Source organism: Halyomorpha halys, unplaced genomic scaffold (assembly GCF_000696795.3).
Source record: "Halyomorpha halys isolate HHAL.00 unplaced genomic scaffold, Hhal_1.1 Scaffold357.1, whole genome shotgun sequence".
NCBI lineage: Eukaryota > Metazoa > Arthropoda > Insecta > Hemiptera > Pentatomidae > Halyomorpha > Halyomorpha halys.
Genome location: NW_027113955.1, coordinates 1,710 through 24,084, shown reverse-complemented (window position 1 = coordinate 24,084; position 22,375 = coordinate 1,710). Strand labels below are relative to the sequence as shown.

Here is a 22,375-nt window from a genome sequence, read left to right as displayed (position 1 = left end):
AAACAAGGTATCTCACAATACATCTTCACTCCCTTTAACCCTATATAATATTTGGAATTGTTGGTACATGGTTTATCTTTTGAGGGTATTATCAGGTTTTTAAGTCATTCTAATTTCTTAACCTTTCGTTTATTTCGGAAATGTTTTATTCGTATTATGATTTTATTTTTGTTATAAAAAAATTATGATAATTCAATCTTTCACAGCCATAGGAAATTTGTATTAGTGCCAGAAGTATTCATTCATACAACACATTAATAATAATGAACAAGAAAAAATAAAAAATAAATAATATATATTCATATTTATATGTTTACGTACGCATGTAAAGTAAATAACAGTAAGCTTCTAATAGTATGTTTTAATGAGCGTTATTTATTAACATTATTAGCTTTAATCACTAATTACCATAGAAGAAATTTTTCGATGACTTGCTTGCAAACGTTTCGGAAAATCAAATAAACCTAAGAGCCTAATAGAAAAAAAAAATCAGTTATTTAACCCCAATTTTTGATTACGTTAATTAAAACTACATATAAATACTAGTCAAAATTGATAGGTTGAATAAAAAATGGCGGCTGTTTCAAAACAAAAAAAAATGTTTTTTTTCATTCGGAGCTCCATATAGTTAAAACTACAAACAATAATAGAAAACATAATAATACATAATTTAAAGTAGAGTAAATTTACTAAAATATGAGCCCTAACAGAGCTGATTACGTTCCCGATATACACTTATTTTAAAAGCAACATTTCATAAAAAATATACTGAAAAATCAGCAGTTGGTGAATTTATTTTAGGAAATCTATGTCTCAGGAACCATGAGACGTACAGATTTCTATTAGCACTCAAATCATAGCTAATTTAATGTGCCTCTACTAAGTTCTTTTAAGATCGGTCCTGACTTATGGGTGTGAAACATAAATATTGACGAAGGACAGCGAAGAAAAAGTGTTAGTTTTCGAGAGGAAGCGAAACCAGGAACTGGCCAACTTGTTCAAGAAACCGGATGTTATGAGATGTATCCGGATAACTAGGCTGAAATGGGCGGGCCACGTTGTACGGATGGACGAGACCTCAACTCCAAGGCAGCTGTACAGTACGGAGCCGAGTGGAAAAAGGAAAGTGGGTAGGCCAACGTTGAGATGGAGTAAGTTCCGATGCCAGAATCCTTGGAATATGGATCTTTTGGACGACTGCAGAGGATAGGGAAACATGGAGGACAACTATTGAGGCAGCCAAGACCCAGTAATGGATTGTTAAGCTCGGAACGATGAATGTGCTGTAAGAGTAGTATCTTTTGATAATAGTACTTTTTGATATATGATATTAATCATGATAAATTTCTTCCTACCTTTACTTGGAAGACTAGTAATTATAGGAAGTTTTCATTGAAATTATCAGAAATTAGGATGAAATAACTGACTTTTTTTTCCACCGGGTTCTTATAATATAAAGAGAAAAATCATTTCATAATTGAGACGTCAACATCAGACAGCCGTTTTAGTCTTCTCGCGCAGTAGGTTTGATCAAGTTAGCGAACCGTTTGCTCGTGAATCGTCAAAAATCCTTACAATTCGTTCTCGATTTTCATTGATTAACACCATCAGAACGCATTGGGTCAAAATAGTTCCCAATGTGGATTCGTCGTTTTTATAAAGATAGAAGTAATAATTTTTGGGTTAACACATTTACTGGGACTCTTTTTTTATGTAAAAGGTATGCGATGCAATAACGAACTATTGTCTATGAAAAAATTAATTTGCAATTTTCGTCTCTATTATTTTCTACAGGTTTATATGATAAATATTAATTTTTCTTAAATATTTTGCTTTCTAACGGTATACATCTATATTACAACTTTTATTTCCGGAAACTTATTTTCAGCTTGGGTATATATTTCTTCTTTGGTTAATTATTAAATACTTTAACAGATTATATTTATCCACTTTGATGCTCAAAATGAAATATGGTTAACTATTTAAAATAACTAAAATTAAAGTTGCCTAGTTAGAGGTAGCTATTTTAAAAACTTCCCATTAATGGACTGCCAGACTGTTTCAATGCGTTTAAGATCATTTAATTGTTCATTAATTTAATTGGGTTAATTAAAATCATATTAGTAGATTTAGCTTAATCTCAAAAACATTTTAGATGTGTAAATGGTTATAAATTAGTGAAGAGAATGTATTTATAGTATTGAATTATTTATATGTAAATGTCTAAAACATTTTTATTAGAATACAATGTAAACTGTTTGTTTATTTTGAAACTTGTTGATTGTAAATATTTTTATTTTTGGAACTTGATAAGAGGGCAGAAGAGCCCGAAACGTTGTTTGGATGATAGAAAGAATAAATAAGTCAGTAAAGCTTATATAATAAAGGCCTGAAAAGAAATGTAATATCGTTATAGTATTTTTCAAGAAAATGGTAAAAAAAAAATCGATACATCGTGCAACCACTGGTATAAAGTGGCAATTTATATAAAGTCAAGTTTAGAAAGTGAGTTACTTTTTTTTCCTACTGGGATGACCACGTACCCATGTGCAAACCAAATGGTTGTACTTTAGACTCAGTGAATATTGTATCTCATTGTTGAAATAACAAAAAAAAAAATTGAAATAAATGGATTCGATATTTTTCATAATCCTGATACTTTACTTTACTATATATTTCATCTATAGGTAAGTGGAAGTCAAAATTATCAGACAAATATTATTTTTAAACGACAGCGTTAATGCTACTCTGCCCGGCTGATACAATGTTTAATTTTAATATTCTTCAATTATATCGATAAAAAAGTTTTAAAAAATAAAATGAAACAAAAGCTTAGTGATGAAAACGTTTTAATTTATTTCATTTTGATGAGTAAAGTGCTCCGAAATACCCACTCAATGAAGCATGAATGTTATTAATTATTATGGGCAAAATGCCGTGAAATGAGCACTTAGGCTTATCGCCCATGTTCCAATCGATGGCCTCTTAATTTATGGGCCTCTACTTATTTTATTAGCCTTCACCAGGGGGCTTTATTTTATTACTCGGTGTTAGCATACATTAATTATCCAGACCTCTTGTCCCACCATCAATCCTTTCCCTCTCCAAAATGGATCCTTTCACATTAGTTAATATTACTTGTAAAGCTGTCTACTCCTGTATAAACTGTAGTATAATAATTTACATACGGATATATGACATATTAAATATAATATGTAATAGTTCGTGAATTATTTGTAACGTGTAAAATGGAAGATTTTCTATAAAGATTTAAAAATCATGTGAAATTTCTTTTGACATTTCGAATTTTTGTCTTCTTTTTTTATTTAGCTCTTTATAAAATAATAAAAAATAATTGTTCAACTAATAACTATTCGGACATTGAAACTACGGGGATTGTATCCAACGCTTCTTATTTAATGATGAGTAGATATTTGACCGTGGATAATACAAATGAGATGGTGATCGGGGGCGCAGTCAGTAAAGAACACAAATAAGTAAAATCTTTTTTATTCCTGCCAACGTTTTGGCCTAAATTTCAGGACTTCATCAGGGCTAAAAACAAAAAAACAAGATGACAACCATAATGAATAAGAGAAATAACACATTGATTAGAAAATAAATAAACTAATAAAGTTATAAATTCGAATTAGTAACTAAAGTATTATAAGAACATAAAGGCTGTATGAGAAAAATAATAGTAAAATTAAGTTAGAGTAAAGAAAAAAATACATTTGAAAATCTTGTAACTAAATATATGTACAAAATAATTTGAAGGAAAATTATGAAAAAAAGAGAGAAATAAAACATATATGTAGATAATTGAATATGTAAGTAAAATAACAGAATTAAAGAAATAAAATATAAAGTTATACCAAAAAGAATAAAGATGTATGAACATTTTAATTGAATGATTATTATTTAAAATTAAAGTTATAAGGAAAATATATGTAACTAATGAAATATTTAAGTAAAATACTAGAATGGAAAAATAAAATGTAATGTAATACAAGACAAAGGGAGTAATTAGTAAATATGACACTAATAATATATGGTGAGCATGACATAATAATGAGGGTATGAAAGAAGTAATAGAGTGGAGAAGGGGTGTAAAAAAGAAAGATGAGAAAATAAAACGTTAAAAACAAACCTTCTTGATCAAGATCTTAAAGACAAGTGCAATGGGTTGAAATAGATGAAATAATTCTTATTTAAATAATGATAGTCATTACTAATATTTTCTTTTTTATTATTATTTGTTATGCACATATTTTGATTTTTTTTATTATTATTATTTAGGAATTTTCTTTATTCTCGGTTTTCACCGATAGTTGCACCTACCCGGAACCAGGTCAAGAGTGAGGCTAGAAAAAATTAATCTTTAGTATCAATGAATTCTTTGACTATGCTCGTAGTCCCGAGCAATACAGCTTCCAGGTCCTTAATGCTTTCCAGTGTCGTCTTCGGGATCAGACCATTGGTTGAGATAATTTTTTTCTTTATTTCGTTAAATCTGTAATTGAATATTTCTATTATTATAATTATAAATGCACTTAAATTATTAATTATAATATTACTGAGCTACTAATATAATTACTTAATATGCATTCATTATAAACTAGCGTTAAATAACACAAATTAAACCTTCTACAGACAAATAAATAGGCCCTAGATCTATTAAAAAATAATCTAAACTATATGGAAATACAGTCGTAAATTAATAAGAAAAAACTTACTTCAGATCTCTATTAGCTATATGCCATGTCTTGTGGAATTTTTTTGTTAGTGACCGATGAATGATTAAAGACTGTTTTCATTGTAGAAATATTTCTAAAATAAATCCATAGCAAATTCAAATGACGGCAGAATCAAACTCTTCAGTCGTTCAAACCCTTATTTTTTTAACTCTCAAGTGCCTACTTATGGAGGAACACGAAAAATGTATGCCTACCAGGTGTTATGAACAAGACTATCTCTCCATGAGTCATTTTAGCTGAGGGAGTTGAGGCTTCACCTTTGCAACCTTATGTCTGTAATGGCACCAGTTCGATTCCTACTTTTATTTAATGGCTGTCCCACATAATGAAAATTCGACTTTCCCACTCTTGTTAAGAAAAGAGTACTATTACGTCTGTCACAATCTCTTTAGTACTCAATCCTAAATACTTATTTCAATAAAAAAAAATCATTTATAAAGCAAGGGGGATCACGTAATTCTGTGTGCAAATCGAATTGTAGCGACACCGCAATCTCTTGGTCTATGCTATAACCACTAAAGCCACCGTAACTGTTGCAGAATGACACGACGCTACCAAGCTGCCGCAACTAGAACCATTAGTCATCAGGTAGACGTGGTATATTGATATATGTACCATTTTTTGCATATACTTCAATTGCATACATGTAATACCATGTTATGTGTTATAATATAATTAAATGTGTTATTTGAATCAATAAAGATTACAATAGAATCTTCTGATCAACTAAAATCCAAATTTTAATAGTCAAGAGAATTGACTAAGCACAATATTGACAAACCAATGTGTGTATAAGATTTCTCCTCCTTAGAAGACAGTGAGTAATAATATGCATAGTGAATCAATGCAATCTAATGCTATTTTTTAAAATGTATTGGATTTTTATTTCACTTCTGCTTTCCATATATATATATATATCTCTTCTCCTTCTCCTATACCTTCTGTATTTTCGTCGCGACCTACATCGAATACCTGTAGCAGTGGTATATCCCCCCAAGACCGTAAGCACATGCCTTGCGAAGTGGAGTGCATCCTTAAAGGACTTATAGTAATACCAAGGAGATTGCAAATCCCCTTCACGACCGTTAGTGCATACCTTTAGGAGCGAAGTTTCCATTCTACGAGGATTTACGGCGAGTACTCGTAAAACACATCCTGGATTACCAGGATGAATTATCATCTCCTCTCCAGCTCTGATTTAGAGTACCTCGTCTCTGTAATTGGTGCGAGGACTGAATGACTGCAATGATCATATTTTCTTATGTTCATAATATAGCATAATATGTGACATGTAAAACATTGTTATTGTTATTGTGTTTACTGTAGTGATATAAACTATGTTTATCCACTTTTTTCCTTTTTCTTCAGAGACTTATGCCTGGATGCTTGGGTGAAGATCCGGCTCACTCCCATGTTCGGCTGCATATGCCCCAACAACCACATGAAGAAGCGATGCGAACGCATTTTCAATTTGGTAAATCACAACCCCTGCTTGGGTAAGTGCTAAATCTTTTAACTTATTCATACACGAGCATGCCAAATCCACTCACTCGACACAGGCATTTGATCATTTACACGCCCTATTGATCACTTATTTTAATGATGTCATAGATTATAAGCGTATGGATGATATCCACTTCTCCATGCACACACAGGATTTAACACAAATGGCCTAGGACAACCTCAACACTAACTCTCCGAACCAGGGTGTATTGTATCTTGCTTCGTCGCCTTCACGTATTTTTATTTGAATAAAAAAAAATATTAAACTATCGCAAGCTTTCTTCAGTGCCGTACACATTTATTTAAATGTCTGTAATAAAACTTGATGTTTATTATCAAAGATCAGTGTCAAATTACTATAAATTAAAATTGGAAATTTGGCACAAATTTTAAATTCCCTGGAAAACAAAGTTTGCAAACAATATTTGCTTCTTTAATTAATTAAATATATTTTATTATAAGCAAATTTGATTCTTTATATTTATAACCTATTGTTTAAACGCTACTCAACTGAATTTTGCATTGATAAATTTGTAAATATTTAGTAAAATTTTTAATTTTTCGTGTTACATTTTTGTACTGTTCAAAATCCTGTATATTTTACCTAACACAAGGTACTACAGTATTAGCGACAATATGGATGTTAATTATATGGTTTTAATTATAATATAAAAGATTTTCCGTATTATTAAAATTTCTTTCATCACAAAAGTAGGAACCAAAGAAAAGGGAAAAAATAATTTCAACTCATTTCGAAATACAGCTTTTTATTGCTCTAAAAAAAGAAATTTCGACGGCACTGAATAACTTGTCATCTGAATCTAAATCAGAGTTTAGGACTTGATCTAACTTTTTTCATGAATGGAAGGGAAGAGAAAGGACGAAGCAGGAATGTCAATTTTGCTTCTCAGCTACTTTTCTAACAATGATTCCCCTTTATTTCTTCCTTAACTTCTTTAATATCTCTTTTTGATTATTCCTCCCAATACTACTCAGTGCAAATGCAATTTTCTTTTTTTTTTCTTTTTTTTTCCTTATTTCTGATTGACTTTTTATTTTCATTCTATTCTTTGCTAGTACTTTTCATTTATTTGATATACTGATTTGTTTTTTATTTATTTACCTTTTTATTTTATTTTTGGTTTCACTGACTTGTGTATATGAATATAAAAGTGTTTTTCATATATTTCTTAGCTTTGTCTTGTTTCAAATATTTGTTTTCAATTAATGATAATAAACATTATAAATCATAATTAAATATATTTGAATAGTATTCTATTAATACTCCTCATTAATGAAATATTCCTATTGCACATACGATATTCCGTAACTAAAATTGAGTTTTATATTTATTTTTTCAATGTTCAGAAATAATCATTTTGCGATGCATTTTGTATGATAGAGCCTACTTACGCTGGAAGAATTCAGGAAAAGACAGAAGCTCGAACCAAAGTTAACTATTAAGTTGTACGAACTACTTCCTAAAACTTTAAGATGAACTTTCAGATGGTTCCGGCGAAAGAAATTAATATATAGATAATCAAGGAAGTTTTGGGAAAGTTTCGAGCAACCTTAATTGACTCACTTCATCTTTTCCGCGGCTGGGGTTTTCCGACCAGTTGTTGGAAAATTTTCCGTTCACGCTCTGATTGATGTACCGAAACGGAGGGGAGAGGGTATTTTATTCATAAGTTTGTTTAGTCGAGCAGAGAAAAATTATAATGTAGAACCCTGGAATATAAACTGTTCATCATCCTTTCTTTAATTAATAAGAAATGATGAAGGATGTAATGCTATTAATAATATAATTTATTTTATTTTATAGGGTAAACTTGAACAAAACTTTTTTTTTTCATGAACATAGTCATCGGTTTTTAATTTTTTATTTTTTATTTTTATATTCATTGTACACGTGGCTACGGTGTTGAAAATAAATAAAATCCGACCTGATTGAGAACTTAACTGTAAGATATAAACGGAAAATATTTGGCTGGTTGCGAATCCGAGGGTGCGGGATAAATTGGAAGTTGGCAAGGACGGTTGGGTTTGTTTGTTTGCATGTGTTTGTACTGAACGTGAGGTTCAGGCCAAAACCACACCCTTCATGATTAGAATTTTTGCTTTGGTCATTGGGCGCAGTCCCAATCCGTTCAGACGGTTTTTGTTGAAAGCATTCACTAAAAATATTACTCGTATCCTAATAAAGGCTGATTTTAAATAATAAATTCTGAAAATGAACTCAAATTTAAAAAAAAATCTAATTATTATTTGTATGAATAAAAAAAGTCAAAGTGAACCAAAAAAAAAAATTATATTTGTATTGTTTTTTTTTTTTGTGCATGTTTTCTTACCTTGCCTGATTTGTCTGCTACTTGAGGCGTTTAAAAGCCTTTTCGGCTTTCCACATTCATTTCCTTCATTACTTAATCTATCACTCATATTCTTTATGTCTGTTATTTATTAATAATTTTGTCTTTGTATTTTCCTTCTTCTTCTTCTTATTTTTTTTCTCACTTTCATTCACTTTTTCTCCTCGAAGCATGCTCGTGACACTGGGAAGCACTCATTCTTGACCTATCCTCTGTTTCAGAACATGTGAATCAAGTTGCACAAAATACCCTCACAGCACAGCACCGAAACACTGAGGTAGTCCACAATGTAGAAATCCACACTGATTAGATATCTAAAAGGATCATAAATAAAAATTGGAAAAATGATTCCAATATATTTAATACTTTAAATTTAAGGGCCAACTTTTGACACACAAAAATTGAAAAAAAAAATGTCTTAACTCTTTTTGTCTTATTTTTGTTTTTGCACTCCGGGTCGGATTTTTCAGTTAAAGGTCTGGTCTCATCTGCCCTCGCATCTGACTTTATATCTCCTTGGCTCCAAGTCGACCAATACCTTGACTTCTACACTTCTCTGATGGAAATGTTTACGAAGGATTCTGCAACAAGATCAAGTAGGTATCTCTAGGCTGGGATCACATTCGTATTCCCCACCTCCCTTCATTACAAATCCTTTAAAATATTGATGTTTAAAAAATCATAATAAAAAAAAACTAATTCTTATGCAATATTACAAATTTATCCGTATAATTTAACAAGGAATACAAGTATAGCTTGTTTTTGTGACCCGTGTTAAGTGCAATTTTGCACTTCGATCTTCAAAATTTGTTTTGAAGGGTTTAAACGTGATGATTGACAATCCTGGATCTATATCCTCAGTAAATTTGCCTGGAAAAGTGTCTTGTCAATGTTTTATCATTTATTAGTAATTTAAGACATCTTCGTTTTTGTTTCCCTCGAGAATATTTCTAGAGCTATCGATTTGTACGTCTTGGAATACATCCACGGGACCAGAAGATCCTGAACTTCTACAAGTTCTACCTATTAAGATAGTTCATATTGATTAAAATTCAGTGTTCAATGTTTAGTTTTCCAAACTTCCAAAAATAACTATAAAAAATGAAATTTTTTTTCTATTTCGAAATTTTTGATATTTGCATGTAGCTAATCAATGTTGGCCTATTATATTTTGAAGTTGAATAAGCATTTTATTTATATATAATAGATAAGAGACTTGATTTTAGTTCGAATAAAGTTTAAATCTTTCATCTTTTAAATAATTCTACTATCCCTAGGAAATTTAATCGTCTTTCTCATAATATTGTTGGATTCTGAAATGTGTAAATCTTTTTGAACAATAACTGCACTCATGCGGGATAAAAAATCGAACAAATATGTCAGACAATACAAAATCGAAGAACAGTTTTAATACAAAATGAATAAATTCTCGTCAGAGATATTATTATTGTTAGAATACAATAGATATCAATCACAGAGTCTCAGGTCTTTAAATTCCCGGCACACCACTTTACTATGGATGTTTCGCTAGTTGAAGCATCAACCGACCGAAAATGAAAAATATCGCATGTTTGAAGATGAAATGCAACTCATGTCAAATCCATACATCAATCAAGAGTCTAAAAAGATACATCGAGCTTAGATGGCTCTTCATTTCAATGCATACAAACACAATCAGGTCGAGCTGGATGCATTTCGCTTTCGTTCATATGATGTGTTGTGATTCTCCCCGGTTATGCCTGAATTGGCCAAATGTCTGCTGTTTATGCAGCCCTACTTTAGGGACTCACAGTTTTGGGATCGAAACCTTAATTGTTGGATTGAAACCTTGGAATATTTCCAGAATGATCATGGACACTTTTTTATGCAAGTTTAGTGAGGAATCAGATTCCGGAGACTTATCACTCATAACGTCTACTCCCGAAATATTAGGCATTATATGCAAATGTACTGATTGTTAATGTTTTCATTAATTTTGATAACTTTTTCTAGAAGGGTTATCACTGTCATGACTACTTTGTGATGCAGAAGTTTAAAAAATATTTTTCATTTTTGATAGTCCGGTTTAGACAAATTATATTTTCATAAATATATTTTATTTATTCTCTTCTTTATTGTCTAACATACATTTATATGATTTGTATTTGGAATATCTTACATCTATTATAACCCCTATCTCTAGAATGTGATTAGTTCCTGCCTAGAACATTTAATTACAAATTTAACAGTCTGATGTCTCAAAACCTCTAGGCAGGGCAGTTCTAAACCTATGGGCCGCTTGTATCACTTGGGATTTTTGACCCCAAAAGCGGTGGGTAGGAGGATGGAATGTTTGTGTTTTGGGGTAATTGGAACGCTCACAATCAGATCGGAATACAAGCGAAACCATTAATACAATGTAATGATTTAGGGAACGAATCGAGTCACATCTGCATTAGAAAATTGGCATGACCGGTTTGAAGCAGCGGAAAATAATCATTTTTTGGAATAAAATATCTGTGACGGATTATGAGATGGCCTTACGGAGACGTAAAAAAATAATTTTGATTAACGTATCTCCGTCAGGTAGCTTATCCTACAAATTAAGTTCCGACAGTTCAAGTAAAAATGCTACTAAAAAGGTTTTTCTATTTTCATTTCATTTGAGTTCGATTCCGTGTGCACCTTAGAATAATTAAAATTCATAATAGGATATATTGGATCAACAAATGTAAAAACAAAAGTAAATAAAAAATATGTGTATAGTCCTTTATTTGAAAATTTATTGGACTTTTTGATATGATAGCTGAAGCGTAACATTTATCATTCATAATATTTGATAACCCCGGGTGGCATATAGTTACTTTAACTTCAGTACATTTAATGATGACCCTTGAAATCTTTATTCTAAACGCATAAGTTGAAAACTATGCAGCTTGTTCAGATCCTCAAAAGTATAAAAACTCACTCTAAAATTACTTTTGGTTAATAAAGATATCCCATTTCGTTTTAATGTAATAGATAAAATTTTTGGTATAAAAAACCTACGTAATAAGGACATTGGTGAGCTCGCTGACTGTTGGGAACTGCCCTAGCCTGAGGTATATGTCGAGTCGAGTTGCTCAGACTGCTCGAAGCCGATTCCCACATCCTAACCATCCTCTCTCCACAGGACACAACACTCATCTGGTCAGAACATGCCATCCCGAACAACTCTCATCAATATTCAGTCAGCCAGAGGGCCGTAGGGTAGTTACGATAGAATTGTAAAACGACATTTCATTCTCACGAAAACCTTCGAACAGTGGGTTTGTTTTCAGAAGCCCTTAGCAAGGAGGGGGGAGGGTATAGGGATCAAATCAATGACGGTCAAGGTCATTTAAAAAAATCCTTAAGATTACAAGTGATATATCAAAAGGTAATAAAAAGAAAAACTCCTATCAGAAATCAAGTTCTCACTTTAGTTTTGTTCATTTGATCCATGACAATACAGTACGTATTTGAAAATGATTTCTTTTTTCGACTATTGCTGGGATAAGAAATGAACTTTATTTTCATATTTCGGCTGCCATTATCTTTGTTTTTTTGTAGAGTTTTCTAATATTTTTAAATTATGTCATTCAACATTCAATTCAAGTTTGCATTTGCTGAAGGTTAACGTTTGATGGAAGTGAGTAACTTGATTTTATTCAACCCGATGACATCTAATGATGCACTGTTAGTTTAGGAATAGAAGGAGTTTTAGTGTAAAGTGAAAGGAGTTATTTTGAAAAACTTTGGGTTTCCAGGAGTTTCGGGACGTCCAAAGTTGTTTTCTCAAAGATGGTTTCTTCATTTCGTCCGTTACAATACATGAGCTGTTTCATTATAAAAAAAAAAAAAAAATGGTTGTTGTTATGAATCTTATTTGGATTTTCATAATATCCAAACAATCGTTCATGGATTGAGGATGCGTAGATGTATACATTCAAGGATCTATTGTGGAAATTACTATAAGAATCAAATCCTAATCTTCTTTCACTAAATTTATTTTTCAAAATTCATCCATCGGATCTTTTGGATCCTTCACCTTGGACCGCTAACCCTAGAAATTTGGTCCGAACTTCAATCCACCACTGTCTTAGTAGACACTCAACCAATTCTAACTTTTCATGTCATATTAAAATAAATTAACTTAATATAATAAAGAATGGACATAGCATTTGAAAATGAGCGTGCTTCTGAAAACAAACTCTCGTTTATATCACAGTTTCTTTTATTTATTTTTTTAGCTGCCTCAGCAAGAATCATGCCGTGTTCTTGAACCGATAGCTGAGCCAGTCGCTTTGTATGGAACACTTAACAACAAAATAATTTTCATTATTTAAAAAAAAATTATCAATATATCAATATAACAATTATTTACGCAATAAAAAGTCGAATTAAACCAAATTTGAGTATATAATGTTGTTGTTTTTTTTAACCATCAAAAGATAATGTTACGAAACATAAATCAAAGTTTTTTTTTTAATTTTGGACAGGGTTTGAAATTTCTTCTTTTGTTAATTAGTAGTTAAATCCTTAAAGCAATTAAAAAAAGCACTTAAAAAAAATAGCTTTTTTTAATAATAAAAAAAAACAATTTAGAACATTTTCATGGCAAAAAAAAAATTTAAAATACCAAAACAATAAAAAATTTTATTTTAATTTTCGATTTCGGTCATAATACCTAGCTCCCTATGTAAACCACAGGCTGAAGCTATATATAAAGGATTATTAAAGAGAATAAATCATTGTTATTTATTTTATTATTATCACATTGTTATTTTCAATTCTCGATTGTGAAAAATTATAGCAGCATAAAATTCAATGCCGCTCGAATTATCTCAATTGTGAATTATCTCGGATTTATGTCATTTTTTTAGTTGGAAGAGCTGCCATCTATTGTACGTTGCAGTAAACAAGATGTATTTATGGATGGAGAGCTACCATCTATGTTCAACATAAATCCTGATATATGCATTTGCCTTCAATACGTATTTACCTTGACTTACCTTTTAAAAAAAATGTACGAAATATATAATTCTTCACTGAAACTTCACTGAAAAATGATTTCCATGTAGGAACATTAAAACTGAAAATATTTTGCCTATTGCTCAACTGCTGAATTCCCTGACAGTATAAAAAATAATAATCGATCCTAGTCATTGAATAAAAAAAAATAATGATTCAGTATAGTTGTTTAAATTGTACTAGTTTTCAATAAGTAAAGTATTTAGTATTCTTATATTCTACTTCCAATCTTTTACAAAAAAAAAGTAATAATCATTAGAATAATTAAAAATAATAAAACCATAGTAGTTAGAGGTAAATGGTTAAAAATAAATTATAGCTCTCTGAATGCATTTGTTATTTTGAATCTTAATTTATAATAATTGTTATTTTCATTTAGTTTTGTTTAAAATTGCTACTAATATGTGATTCGTATTTACTATTTTCTTGTTTTGAAGGCTTAATTTTGGATATATGTAGCAAAGAGCAATATTTAATATTAATTTTTTGTTGAAAATAAATTTTTTTTTTTCATCTGTCTGTTATATAAAAACGTTTTTAGTGATCACCGTGTAATATTTTATTTTAAATATGATGACCGTGTAATATTTTTTTTTACGTAAGATCACTGTGTAATATTTTATTTTACATATTAAATAGAATAACAAAAATGGGTCCTAACAAATTGAGTTTAAATGATAAATTGAAGAGGCACTAAATTGAATTACAAATTAAAATGTTGGGTTAAAATAATTATTTTTTTTACCTCTGCAGACTATATCGATAAAAATAATACAATCTAAACTACAGAATACATGAGAATTACAGACATAGAATTTGTGCAAAGAATAATACAATTAAATGAACAGTTGTATAATTTGTAAAATGGAGGTTGGTTCACTGCTTGACGGACAGGAGGTACTCTCTTAGCTTTTATAAAAATTAAAATGTGTAAAAAAATGAACAATATATGCATATATATTTAATTAAATTATTTCTTCCAGTTCGTGTTTCTCAAGTTTTAGATTTTTTTCCAATTAATAATTATCATAAATCGAATTATATAAAGAGTTCAATACGTAATTACATTAACATAGATAACTATGTTTATTAATTATTTAATTACCTGAGAAGATGCAGACTGAACATCCAACACACATCCGTCCTACAAAGCAGGCTCAGCTATTCCGCCAAGCGCTTCATTCTGTTGTTTATTTTTTATTTGGTAGATTTGATATTAACGAAAATGAGTTCAGTAGTAATGTAAAATTTTGAGGTGTCCTCTTTTGTAAGTTAAACCGTTAATTTTAGCGGTAGAGGTATAGATATTCTCAAATTTAGATTTGTGTGGCTTTTCGATAACAGAGGACACCGATATTTAATCCCGGAGATATCAGAATAACCAATTTTTATTAATTCCTTTTTTTTGCACTAATGCACCCAAGTAATTTTCCTAAATAAGTATGTTACCTGTCGTTTAGCAAAGATAAAATATCTTAAAATTTATTTTGGAGTTCTCTCCAGTAAAGGTAAGCTTTTTATAGTTTAAAAAGATTAATTAGAAAAAGTAGTTAGATAGTTTAAATTAAAACTTAAGGGCACAGAGATAGTGTGCATGATAGATACCAAAGTTTTTTAAACCCATGAGTAATTGAAAATTTGAGCACAACCACCGTATTTGAAAAACAATTTTTTTTGTATCTCGAGTGCATGGCATGATCCCATGAGAGTCGTCAAAGCTGATTGGCACATGGTAAACATTTATTATATATTTTTGTTTTCTATATATATTTTTAGTTTTCTTGGTTTTATACTTTTGTTATTTACTTTGGTTTTTGAACACCGTAGAACACAGGTACAGACACATACCCCATTACATGCTCTCCAAAAATCCTTGAAATCCTATTTGGGTTGCACTATCAAGTGCAGGGTTTGGCTTCTTTTTTGATACTTACACAAGATAGTGTGATGGTCTGAGCATCTCGGTATAGAAGAGCTTATTATTATTATTTTTTTTTAATTATTTGTTTTATTTATTATTATATTCTTATTATAATTATTGACCTAGATAGTAAGGGAGGGCTGTCAGATGAGGTATCCTCACAGACGCCTTCCCTTAGATGTCGCTTTGGGTGTACTTTATAGTAAACGTAGTTAAGCAATTAGTTCAAGTAGATAGTTAAGTTCAGCACTCATTTACGTCTGAGTGAGTTTTGCAAACAAATAGTATTTGAAATATGTTTTATTATATACTTATTACTGATCATTCGTTAATTATTTCTTTGTTAACTGTGTCAAATTATTAAAGCTTTAATATTTTACAGTGTTCCTCAAATATTTAAGTGCATGCAAGGAAATACATTTTTTTTACTATCTATCTATATATTTAGAAAAATATTTACTTGTTAATTGTATGATTTTAATATAGTTTTATCTACTGAGATACTTCAGCTCACATATTACAATTATATTATATTTCATAAGAAGGTTGAAATGATAAAAATGCTGTTAATATTTTGTTGGAGAAGTACTAATAAATATTTTTGTTTACTATATTTTATATGTTTTCATTTTTTAATATAACTATTGTTTTTTTTTTCCATTTATAAACATTTCAGCAGAAACATCATTTAAATTATTAAATAATTTATGAGTAAGTATGTAAAATATTATGAAACATTTTATATAATTTCTATATACATAAGTTCACGTTAAACCGATAATACTAGATGTGAGAAACAATTTGTACGATTTTGTATTTGTATAGGTGTAGATGCTACAACTAAAAGAGGGCTAGCCAACATATGTTTATTTGTGGATGTATTGATTTCATTTCCTAAAATATATTTGAACTATTCTCTTATACGTTTTAAATATAAAATTTAATTTTCATAAAAAATAACATTTTGGAAGTAGATTGTAGGAAGATAGTCTGGGTGGCAATAAAGGCGGGGGTCAATAAAGGTACAAAACAGTTGAAAAAACTATTTAATGTTAACCAACGTTTCGCCCCACTTTGCAGGGCTTCATCAAGGCTAAATGAAAACGATGATTACAATTTTATCACACCTGTCTGTATTCATTATTAATTAGTTTCCCATTCACCAATATTTATACTTCATTAACTTAAGCTTATTATTATTTCTTTTATATTAAAAAAAAATCACGTATTTTCTTTGTATACTTACTTTAATGTTCTGTTAATTTTAAATAGGTTTTTCTACTTTTTTTTTACCTTACCTTGACCGCCATATAGAGTCTCATTTACTTATAAACTGTGGCGAAGTGGGTATTTTACCAATTTAAATTACCCTATTTTTATTATTTATTAAACGCTAAGCATATAGAGAATAGTGATAGAGAAATAACTTATGAATTTCCATTTCCCTATCATTAAATTCTGCTCCTCCGTGAGCTTTGTTTTCAAACAAGATTTCTTGCAGATGCGCAAGCAAACAAAGATGAGTATAAAAAAATCTTCATTATGTAAATAAAGAAACAAGAATAAATATTTTTTCGAATGTTTTCATTATTCAATTGTCTGGAAGATTACAGGTCGAACTTCATTATAATCGATTGATTAATCGAAAACACGTTTCTGTCATAAAAATTTTCAATTTTAAGGTCCTCATAATCTATGAATTTACATTACAATTATCACGCATTTATTTAATAAAAAATACAATATTAAATTATTAAAAACCATCAATGTAATAATTAAATGCAACGCGTATTAGCATGCTAAAATACTAACGATTTTCCACTAGTAATCATATGCTTCAATTGCTAGATTACAATAACTTAAGGAATCCAAAAATGGAAAAATCACACAAGCTGTATATCATATAGTAATGTTCAATTTACATACGTATTTAAAATAATTTATACTATGTTAGCTATATTATGACAAATATACTATAGCAATAAATTCATTTTAAAAAAAAAGAAGGAAAACAGCCGAGCCAAAACTGTAATTTGATTTATTATTTCTGTCAAGCCACCTCAAGTCAACTCTGTCTCTTTGCAGGAAAGCTTAACTAACGAACAGAAAAAAAAAAAATGTTGGCTGGGATCGAAAAATTAATTTGTTAAGTAAATACAAAAAAAAAACATAAATAAAAATAAAAAATATAAATTTTCCAAGAATATAGAACTAAATTAAAATAAAAAAAATACTTCTTTTTAAGCAAAATTCAATTAAAAAACAAAACAAAATTGCTATTACAATACATAAACACCGATGTACCATACCAAGTCGACGGGGCGACTGTACCATAACAAGTTCTCTGAGCCACTGTACCATACCAAGTCGACGGGGCGACTGTACCATAACAAGTCCTCTGGGCCACTGTACCATAACAAGTCGACGGGGCGATTGTACCATACCAAGTCAATGGGGCGACTGTACCATAACAAGTTCTCTGAGCCACTGTACCATACCAAGTCGACGGGGCGACTGTACCATAACAAGTCCTCTGGGCCACTGTACCATAACCAAGTCGACGGGGCGATTGTACCATACCAAGTCGATGGGGCGACTGTACCATAACAAGTTCTCTGGGCCACTGTACCATACCAAGTCGACGGGGTGACTGAACCATGAGTCCACGGGACCACTGTACCATACCAAGTCCACAAGACGACTGTACGTAGGCTACTGAACTTAACACACAACTTGTTGTATTGTTGTAGCAAATAATTCCGCCGGCCCGTATTTCAACAAATAAACATTACCATAAATATAATTCCCTTTTTACTTCTAACCAAAATACGAAATAAATAAAGTAATTAAATCTATTTTACTGCCTAATTATAAAATATGTACATTTTAGTATACATGGCGTTAACAATTTCATTATTTAACCTTAACTGGTCAAAGATTATCGTCTTCTTTCACAAAGACCTCGTATTAGTATAATACTTATATAACAAAATATATGTTGTTAATTATTATATATACATTAAGGAGCACATCAAATTCACTGACATACAGTAGAAAAAAAAAATAAATTGGTGGGAAAACCTATAATAACAACGAAATATTTTGATTATAAAAAATAATGATTATTTAGAGCTGTTGAATTTATCAAATAATACACGGAAATAAATAAATTATTGACTGCGGTACCGCTTATTAATGTTACAAAATTCAATGCGAATATTTTTTTAAATTATAATAAATTCTACAACTTGATGATATTATAAATTATTATCCGAATCTTACACGTTAGCAAGAAGATGGGCTCATTTTTTAAAAATATAAATATATAAGAAAAATATGTATATTCGTATATTGGAATTTTTACTGCGACACTGTGTCACTTTACACTTTATTTATTAATATCTTTCCCATCAATTATGCGTTATTATCATAGACTCGCGGCGATATAAAGTGTAAAAACTGAGGTGTTGGCGGAGTTTGTACATAAACGCCTTACGAAACAAAGTATTTAAAAAATATTATATGCCGTTGAATTCACCAAAATGCCTTGAAAGATACACAATTGATGACTATTATTGTTTTTGTATAAAAGTTAATTTAATTGTTAATATTATTATTTTAATTGGTAATTTATCTAGTATATATTTCAAACTTATTTACTCATTCTTTATTGTTTATTTTTATTCATCATTCGTTTATATTAAATTCCTCAATTGTATTCATTATAATTATTGAAGTAATAATTATAAAAAATACATTTTTAAAAATTTAAAACTGTATTAAATCAATATAAAACATGTAAATGTAATGTGAAGTATATTACAATGGCATGATACAATCTTTTGGATAATCTACCCATTGGTAAAACTCCCATAATGTTTCTAGAGTTGAAGGTCTCGAGGCCATTTTCTTTTCAGACCGTAGGTGAATTATCAGGTATTCTGTAGAAAGCAAGTTTAGAAACAAGTGGGTGTTGGTTAGGGACAGAGCTAGGAGAAATCGTTACATTAGTATTTAATTAAATCTTCATTTACATAATCAAAATTGCACTATAATTACACTAAGATAAACATTACATGGTCAAAAACGTATTGTTTTTTTAAGAACAATTACATTAGGTTATTGGTAAGGCACAATTAAAATTGCTGAAATTGCGATTACTCTAATCAATGACTGTTATTGTATTTGAAATTTTCAATTACAATTACATCTTGGCTCTAATTAATTTTTTACTTCAATCAGCAATAATTTAAGCCATTTCAATTTTGAATTAGTTTAGCTTACTTACTATATTTTTAGATTAATTTTAATTTCATTCCAACTCTGGTTATCTAGGAACTTGGGTATATCTCGGAAGGATTAATATCTGGTCTTAACCAAGTTTAGTTCATTTGGAGCATTAAGGATTTTTGATTACAAGGATCCATACGAAAGGAATTTGATGGTTTTGATGAAGCCCAAATTCGTAGGACCAAATAGGCCTTAAGATTATGTAAATGAGTCTTTTATAATCAATTTCTAGTTAATACCATTTGTTCTGTAAGCAATGTTTATGTACTCTAAATTTTATACGGGAATTCTACAAAAAAAATACACTCCTTAGTCTTGATTGAATTTTTTTTATCGTGTACACCTTTTGTGTTCACTGATGACTCATGATGAATCATCAAATATTGTACAAAAGCAATACACTTCTTCATGATTTATTACACATAGTACAAGAGCCCAAGAGGAGAAAAATAGTCAGTTATTTCACCCCAATTTTTAATTACTTTAATGAAAACTACGTATGGTTACTAGTAATAATTGACGAGTCTGTCAAGTTTAGTTAGGGATAATAAAATACTGGCTGATGTTTCATAACGTTAAAACAAATTAATTTTTTTTTTTATTGGATCATTAAGAAACGTAATAGAGCATCGTTTTAAGTACATTCAATTTTCTAAAATATTAGCCCTAAAAGAGCTATTTATATTCAATAATTCCCGAAATATTTTTAAAAAGCAAGATTTCATAAAAAATACACTGAAAATCAGTAGTGAGTGAATTTATTTTGGTAAAAGCATTATCTTAGGAATCATTAGACGTATAGATGTCTTTTAGCACTTACATTAAAGCTAGTTTAATGTACCGTAATGTAGTTTATATTCGTAGGAATTCTAGTTTTCATGATATTTGATAAAATAAATGCATAAAATGTTTAGGAAAACCTAATAGAACATCGTTTAAATTAGAATACATTGTCTAAAATATGAGCCCAAATAGAGCTATTCACTTTGAATAGTTCCTGATATGTACAGTTTTTATAAAGAAACATTTCATTAAAAAAAATAACGAAAAATCAGAAGTTGATTAATTTATTTTGGTAAAACATTAGACGTACAGATGTCTATTAGCACTCAAATTAAAGCTAGTTTAATATGCCACAATTTGACAAAATAAATTCATAAAATGTTCATGTAGAGTTATTCGGAAAAAGTTTTGATTTATGAAAAAATATATCTTAAGAGCCATTAGACGCACAGATGTCTGTCAGTACTCAAAATAAAGCTGGTATAGCGTACTATGCAGTAGTTTATGACATGTAATTTCGTAGAGGTTGTAGTTGTTATTCGTATATGATATGAACTTTGCATATGAAATTTTTTAGGAACAACTATAAATCAATTTATTTTAGCAAATATCATTGAATCATTTTTTTTTATTTATATCTGATATTTTTTTCCATCATAGGCGAATATGCTATTAGCAGACTCTTTAGCTCAACAACAAAATGGTTGGACGCTTGATGACTTCTCGTTTTTAGGCAATTTTTAACGTAATTTTATTTGAAGCCGAAATGGTTAATAGTGGCAGTATTTATTGCTTTTACAACCAATAAGTGTAAATTAATATTGTATTTAAATGGAAAAGTGGAATTTTTAGGGAGTTTCAAAGAATGTATTTGGGGTTGAGCTCACAGCGTGCTATTATACTATTAATAAGTTCTACCTTGTAAGCCTATCACGTCTTGAAGTGGCCAGACGATCAATGGAAAATATGAGACAGTAAGTGCAGTAGGGGGATCTAGGGTTGGTTAGTTCCCCCTCCCTTCCAACCCTAATAGACACTTTATATACGGTCCTTCCCCTCCCCACCCCCAACCCTAACACGCTCACTAAATCCAGTCTATGGTCCTCGCATTATGGCCCCTAAGCTTATTAGTACCTAACAATATTTTAATGGGCGTTTAGCTTACCTCACTATGAGGTGGAAAGTGGCCAAACTGCAAATTCGCCATTATTTATAGTTTACGCCTCACCCTTAGTTGTCGTGTTAGTGACAAGTTTGTCTAGTTAAATAACGTGTTTTCCATTTAGTTTAGTAACTGGATCTTTTATCTTTTACCTCTGAGATTATTCATTTTTTATTTATTTTAGTATGTGGACCTGTCGATTTGTGTGTTTTAACTTCTTTATTCCCGTACCTTATTTATCCATTAAATTATTTTATTATTTTTATTTTTTTTAAACTTATTTAATCATTCAAGTATTTCTTCTAACCAACTTTTTATTATATTTTCTTTTAAGTCCATATATTAGTTCTGTTTTGGTAAAATGTATTTTTTTGTTTCTTTTTCTGTAAAGTGATCTACTGCTATGACTAGTATTTCTCTTAGTACAAGAGCCCAAGAGGAGAAAAAGGCAGTTACCTCACCCCAATTTTTGATTTCTTTAATGAAAACTATAATTAATAGTCAACATTTATGAGTCTGCCAAGTATAGGTAGGGGCAATAAAAAATGACGGCTCTTTC

General features: G+C 30.0%; 1 protein-coding gene across 2 annotated transcripts in view; it reads left to right on the top strand.

Annotated features, from left to right (window-relative positions):
• Positions 1-11,486, top strand: part of LOC136796724 (uncharacterized) — an 887,913-nt gene extending 876,427 nt beyond the window's left edge. Inside the window, exons 6-7 of one of the 2 annotated variants that reach the window (XM_067051189.1) lie at positions 6,126-6,253; positions 9,100-11,486. In XM_067051189.1, the coding sequence (XP_066907290.1) occupies positions 6,126-6,253; positions 9,100-9,239 (268 nt within the window). In that variant the 3' untranslated portion in view covers positions 9,240-11,486. The remainder of the gene's footprint in view (positions 1-6,125; positions 6,254-9,099) is intronic. The other variant, XM_067051190.1, reaches the window with a different exon arrangement.
• The last annotated feature ends 10,889 nt before the right edge of the window (positions 11,487-22,375 follow it).